This window comes from Nelumbo lutea, chromosome 6 (assembly GCF_056320005.1).
Source record: "Nelumbo lutea isolate HS-2025 chromosome 6, American lotus-T2T, whole genome shotgun sequence".
Lineage (NCBI taxonomy): Eukaryota > Viridiplantae > Streptophyta > Magnoliopsida > Proteales > Nelumbonaceae > Nelumbo > Nelumbo lutea.
Genome location: NC_142689.1, coordinates 24,548,917 through 24,555,961, shown reverse-complemented (window position 1 = coordinate 24,555,961; position 7,045 = coordinate 24,548,917). Strand labels below are relative to the sequence as shown.

The window sequence follows — 7,045 nt, the reverse complement described above, 5'->3', positions numbered from 1 at the left end:
TTACTCAGCTAGTGATGTAATCTAATTGGTTGAACAATTATGCCATTTTTGGCCTGGTTAATAGGTTATAGTTTTTGTTTTGTGTGGTTTAGGCTTTTAGCCATTCCATCATTAATATTAAAACTCTCATTTACTATATGTGATGCATAAAGTTTATAATTAATAAATTCAATGTAAGTTGAAAATTAATTAATTTCTTAAAAACTTTAATTGAAGCTTCTATTTGGATTTGGATTTGGATTTGGATTTGAAGTTTCAACCTGTACTGGATTTTGATGCGGTTAGATCCAATGATGCAGTTGTAACGCCAAAGACATGGTCAATTTTGTCTTTTTCTTTTTTCTTTTTACTTTTACATGGTTTTTTTATTTTTATCATATGATTTATGATGCCACGGACCTAGATGGTGTATCAGTGTATGTAATATTGGAAAAATATATAGACTACAGTAACAGATTTTTTATAAACATATATCCATGAATCTTTTCGTAGTGAGTTAATATAGAATTATTTTTTTTAGAGAATTGATAATATTATAGAATACTTTGGTTATAAATGCACCAAACAAATTTATTTATTTAAATATTCTTAATATTATTAGACATGTAATCATATATTAATATTTATATTTGGTTTCAATATTAAACAAAATTTCTATTACAATAACCAGAGCATTTAACCTACTAAATAAAATGACAATAGAGTTACTAATTCCTTTGAGTACTGCCTGTTTTTTTTTGTTTTAAAAATTCAAAAAATACAGAAAAGTCGTGTCTTGGATATTAAAAATGGGATAACTACATTTTATACACATAATGATGTGAAATCTATGATACAGAAAGACATGATACCGAATTAACCCATCAAAAACCCCAATTTTTTATTTTTAATGAAAACCCAATTGATTGGTTACCACTTTTATATGATGCCTCTTTAATTTTTTGAAGCCCTTTGTATATGATGCCCATTGATTGATTACAAAATTTTCCAGTATTATGTATTTTCAGCATCATAGTCGAACCCATCTAATAAAGATGCCAGATTGTTCCATGTGCCACCTCATAAAAGGTGATACTCATAGCAGAGATCCACATCCGATTTGAAAGGATTATTGATTTATTATCTTTGGCAGTTCGAATTCGAACTTTCAAATTGTTGTCAACTTTCAACCTACAGCTTGCTAGCTTGCACTTTGGGGTAGTGACACATAACCCCTCCAAAATTTCTTTTGTGACAATTTTGCTAGCAACCTACATATTGTTAGCGTGCCTTGGGCGTTGTAAAACAAAACAAGTACAAGAGCCATGAGAGGTTAAGCAGAATCAGAGCTTGCAAGGGACTGAATGCACTTAGGACAGTCAAAGACAAACAGTCCCCGATCCTGAAAACCTCTTTGGGCTACAGAATGCGCACAACTATCATAATTCCTGTTCACAAAAGAGAAAAAAAACAGAAATAAACTCCATAGCAGTCACAATATCCTTAAAAAAGAGACACCAAATTTGCTGGGTCGCAAGAAACTCTGTTTTTGGTAGCATTTAAAAGTTACTGGAAATCAGATTCAAGAACACAGCTAGATAAACTGATCATCTTTGCCAAAGTCTAATCCCTGCCCCAACGCAATTGCTTCGGCCTGGAGAGCTGAGGCAGCAAAAACAGGTCAATAACAGGCCGCCACACAAAAACCACTGTGATCTCGGATTACAGCACCAAAGCTTCCTAAGTTATTTTGTCTGAAGCCTCCATTAACATTTACTTTGATTTGTCCTGCAAATGGAGGTACCCAAGAAGCCTTTGGACTCTGAGGTATCTTAGATGTACTCATACCTTCGGAGGAGCTCTTCGAAGTCCTTGTCATGAGCAGTGATTGCCTGCAGACATCCAACAAAATCATTTTTGCATTGAGGCTTTCATTTTCAAATAAGACTTTGTTTCTAGTTTTCCATATAAACCAAAGTAAGCAGTGCTTTGAATAAGGCTGACTGAGTTTTCCTTCAAAACTTTACAGGATTGAATCCAATTTAGGAACCAACCACTGAAAGACATGTCTTGAGGATAAACATCCATTCTAGCATTGAAGCAGCTCCAAAACCAAACCTTCTTAGCCAACTTACAATGGGACAGGACATGAAAAACAATCTTAGTAGTTTTACTACACAGTCTGCATACATTAGTATTGACAATTTTCCTATTCACCAGGAATGCATTTCTGCGACATTTCCACAAGAAGATTTTTACCTTCGGCTCTGTAGGGATGTTCCATTTAGCTTCCACAGGGAGCTATCTGACACAAGGGCATTCTCACCATTTTCCGTGATCAGCCTTTGTTTTTCCATGAAATAGGCTGGCCTAACACTAAAGTTACCCTTAGAGTCCAGAGTCCAAGCTAAGACATCCACTCAATCTCCCCTAGCTAGATTCAACTTTACAATTTGATCTGCAAGGGTTTTACTCAGGTGGCTTTGAATTGCCTCAACATTCAAAGTCTTGTTCTCTTGGTCAATCAGTTCACTGAACTGGTCCAGGATTTGGACCCATGACTCTAAAACCTACCACACCTGTCAGCTAGTTGTCTGCCCAAATGGAGATGTCTCTACCCTTGTTGACTAACCGACAAGCCCCTTTAAGCACTACTTTCCTCCCTGCCATAATGCTCTTCTAAACCCAAGAGCCTTTAGAAGACAATTTGTCTTTTAGAAAATTTTTGTTTCTGAAGTACTTGCTTTGAATGACATCTTTGTTTGCAAGTCTCCAACTCAAACCACCATTGTCTTTGTTTTTTGTTAGGGTATCCCAAGATAACCAATGGATTTTCTCTCTCTTCCCCCATCAAAAAGACATTTGAAATTTGCTAATTTCATTACAAATTTTCTTTGGGAGTAGGAAATAAGACATGGAGTAAACTGGTATAGCTGCTACTACTGATTTCAGGAATACCTCCTTTCCCGCTTGGGTGAGATACTTCTCATTTCAATCATTTGTTTTATTCTACACCCTCTCTATCAAGTGGGAGAACAGGTTTGTTTTTGATCTACTGAAGAGGGTTGGCAGACCCAAATATTTGGATGGGCTCCCTACAAGTTTGACTCCAAGGCTCATAGCTATTATCTTCATGAATCTAAGGTGGGTTTTTGAATTGAAAAAACCCTAGAATTTGCAAAATTCACTTATAGTTTTGGATGGCTTCCACCACATGGGCCCTTTCTTGGAGTGAAGCTTTGATAAAAATATAATTGGTATTTGCAAAAAATAGGTGAGAAATAATAAGACAATAAGCATTTAACTTGATACCTGAAAATTTTAAATTCTTGTCATTAACAAATTTGAGGATAAAGGTAAAATTACTAAAATGTCTTTCCAATTTTTAGTGTTTTTTGAATTTTTCTATTTTCTGTATTTTTTGTTTTTTTTTTATTTTGTTGCAATTTCATATTTTTCTTCATTTTTTTTTGTTTTTTCTTGTATTATATATGATTTCTTATTTTTGTTGTATTTTTATCATTTTTTATAAAATGGTCTCATAAAATGATATAAAAGCAATTTGGGGTTTCAGAAATCAGAAGTGATGGAATGGTATCATGAAAGCAATGCATCTATTACCATATTCTAAAATACAGTTATCCACATCAGTTTACTCACTCTTGCTTTTTACCTCCTTAGAATTTTGTGATTTTTTGGTTTGAAAAATAAAAAATCAAACATGAATTAATTACAACTGATTCAATTTCCTTTTCATTAAGAAACATGTAATCACTCCCCAATATCAATATGATGGATATTAGACACATGGCGATTTTTTTTTTTCAATTTATCTAATTTTCTTTCATTTTATACATATTTATCTATTATTGATGTCATGGGTTTACCCGTTTGACCCGTACGGATGATCGGTTGACCTGCAATCCGGAGCAAAAAAACGGTTACATTTTGGAGGGAAAAAAAAATTAAACGGATAAAAACCGCTTGCTCACGGCTTGGGTGTTCATATTGTAGGTTGTTAACAGTTCTGGCAATGGAGTCGCGCATGAGTTAGAGCATAAAGGTTTTTGCAGTAAGGCAACAATGGTTTGTCACCTCCCTGTCTGGATCTTGGGTTTCGTTCAGAAGTACCGTTTTTCTTTGATGGGGGTGTAAGTGGGGTGGGTGGTTTGAGTCTGGCTTCTGGTTTAGTTTTCTGTCTTGGGTTTGCTATTGGAATCTGTCCTTGGTTATATTGTTTCCTCACTTTTAATGGAGATATTCTTTTTTATCAAAATAAAAGAGAAGAAGGAAATGGAGACGCGATTGGGAGTAAGACCATTTTGTTTGATCTTCTTCTTCCTCTTTTTAAGTATTGAGTTGGTAACTGGAGTTCAGATCCTTGCAAAATCAAAGCTCGAGAAGTGTGAGAGGACTTCAGACTCTGTCAGGTTGAACTGCAATAAGAAGATTATTGTAAACATGGCGGTTCCTAGTGGATCGGTAAGCAAATCTCTTCTTATTCAACTCTTTTTTTTTTTTAAATATTTATTGTCTTCATTTGATGTATTTGTGACAACGAAGTTGATGAGATATAGTTTGTTGTGTTTTTTCTTTATTTTTTTATTAAGAAAAAGAAGCTATCCATACTTTACTAAGTACATTACGTTGCCCTAATTTTGGTCCTGGCTTCGTCTGATAAATGATTAATCGATTATGGGCTTATTGAACTCAAACTTTTATCAACATACAACTTCATGAATGTGGTAATGTTGTTTTAAAATTGAAGCCCCACAGCTTATGAGAGTTTTCTCTCATTTTCTCAATAGTTTTTTTTTTTTTTGTTGTTGTCATGCTCGTGATTTGAACGTTTCATTTTAATTCTTCGTGAAATTTAAAATTCTTAAGTCACGATCTAGCATGGTGGTGGTATGTAGATATTGTACCTCTCATTGTTTATGGTCTATACATATTCTAACCAAGCACACATATGATGCATTCCTGCTTCCAGAGTGGGCGAGAAGCTTCAATTGTTGCAGAAATAGTTGAAGTGGAGGAGAACGCCACCAACAAGATGCAAGCCTTGAGAATACCACCTGTTGTAACAGTTAACAAGTCGGCTGCATATGCCCTTTATGAGATTACTTATATAAGAGTATGGAGACTATGTGAATAACTGATTAATACACCCTTGTTGGACTCAAGCGCTTTATATTTTCTCTGCCTTATTAGTCTTTTACTTCTAGATATATCTGGTAAATATTTTGAGTAGATTTTAAGTTTTGGTTTGGACCGCTTGGTGCTACCAGTGGAAGTAACTAGTTAATTTTGTGTTTATGAGGGTCAGAACTAATTTAATCAAGGAGTAGCAGTGAATTAGAAATTATGAGGAACTTTTTGAATATTTATTAGTCCCCTCTCTTGTGTATCTTGGTTATGAAGTTCTAGTAAATGTGTTGGACAATTTGGTGCTGAGTGTTTATTTCTTTATTCTAACTTTGAATATGTACCAGTCTTATTAGAGCTTATGAACCTTAGTTCTCTATTTCAAATTTCTCTACAAGTCACTTGACCTAGTTACTTTGACATTTATTGGTTTGAATTTCCAGGATGTTCCATACAAACCTGAGGAGTATTATGTTAAGACACGCAAATGTGAGCCAAATGCTGGTTCCAAAGTTGTTAAAATATGTGAGAGGCAAGTATATTTCAAATATGCTTGCGCAATCTGACTATGTTTCTTATAGAAAATTGACTATGTTGATAAAGTAGTCCTTGTTGATAAAGTAGATTTATACGCAAGTATCTTTTTTGGGTCTTCGTCCATCTAGTCCTTGTTGATAAAGTAGATTTACATTCATGGTCATGAAGAAAATTGACTATGTTTCTTATAGAATCTTTTGCTACAATCTTTCCTCCTCATGCTTGTAATTGTGGATAAGTTTTGCATAGCTTGCCTATAACATAGAACCTGTTTGTTGTGACCGTTTTATTGAAAATATAAACCAATTGATCTTAAATCTCATGAAAAATAAGGGTTGTTCTTTGACTCCCGCAATAAAGTTTATCTTTTCAGTTGGCAACAAAAAGAGCTGATATATACAGGTATACAGTTAGAAACTCAAGTACAAAAATAGTTTATTACTGCATCCTTGATCACTCTATACAAGAACCTCTCTACCTCTCTAGCCTACTTCTGGCAAGAGAGTAATGAAGGTCAATCTATGGATCCATCTGAATGAGCTTTTCAGCTAGCTGCCAGGAACTTGCCTCCTTAGTATGATATCTGAGAACCGAAGGGTTATCTGAATTAGTTGATAGCCATCCAATCACAATTCGGGAGTCCCCTTCTGCTATGAGGTCAGTCCATCCCGAGGAGAAGGACAACTACAAACTTTGTTGAAATAGGTAAAAGTCTTGGTCTATGATTTCTTTTTTTTTTTGGGGGGGAGAGGAATTTGCCAAGAGGGATTTTGAGTACTTCGAGAGAAAGAGGACAGAAGAGAGGCTGAAGAAATTGGAAGATAGAGAAAGAGGAGACAAGTGGGATGAAGAAGATGATGGGCAGGAGGAAAGTTTTGAGGAAGAGGATTAGGAAGTCTTGGCGTTTGGGCTTTGTTTCAGGGTCATTTGATTAGGAGCAGGGTGCAGGTGGTCATCTTGGAGGTTTTTTTTTTCCTTTGTTTAATATTTTTGGTATGTCGGTGTCTTTGGGTGTATTTGTCTTTTAGTGTTTGCCTTTTCTCTTGGGTGATTTCTTGTCACCTTTCTCTCTGTATTCTCTTTTTATTTTAATGAATTTCTTTTATCCTTCTTTTTTTTTTTTGAGAAAGAGTTTGAGGAAGAAGAGGAACTAGAAGTCATGGTAGATCATAGATGTTATCCAAGTTGATAAAAGAATTCAAGTACAAAAGAAGGTAGCTCTAGATACCATTGTTGATAGAGAAGTTCAAAATGGCAAGATACTGGGTTTTTTCTTTTTAGATGGCGAAGAGTTTGCTAAAGAAGTGTTTTTTGTGTTGGAAGAAAGAGACAGGACCAAGGATTCAATTTTACAACCATGGATTAAGCAATTAGGATGATGAGA

At 34.8% G+C, this 7,045-nt stretch overlaps 1 protein-coding gene across 2 annotated transcripts in view; it reads left to right on the top strand.

The window, feature by feature from the left end:
* Nucleotides 1-4,071: 4,071 nt before the first annotated feature.
* The window catches only part of HAP2 (hapless 2), a 126,199-nt gene continuing 123,225 nt past the window's right edge, over nucleotides 4,072-7,045 (top strand). For both annotated transcript variants that reach the window (XM_088949774.1, XM_088949775.1), the window contains exons 1-3: nucleotides 4,072-4,461; nucleotides 4,970-5,113; nucleotides 5,568-5,656. In XM_088949774.1, coding sequence (XP_088805900.1) covers nucleotides 4,231-4,461; nucleotides 4,970-5,113; nucleotides 5,568-5,656 — 464 coding nt within the window. In that variant the 5' untranslated portion in view covers nucleotides 4,072-4,230. The remainder of the gene's footprint in view (nucleotides 4,462-4,969; nucleotides 5,114-5,567; nucleotides 5,657-7,045) is intronic.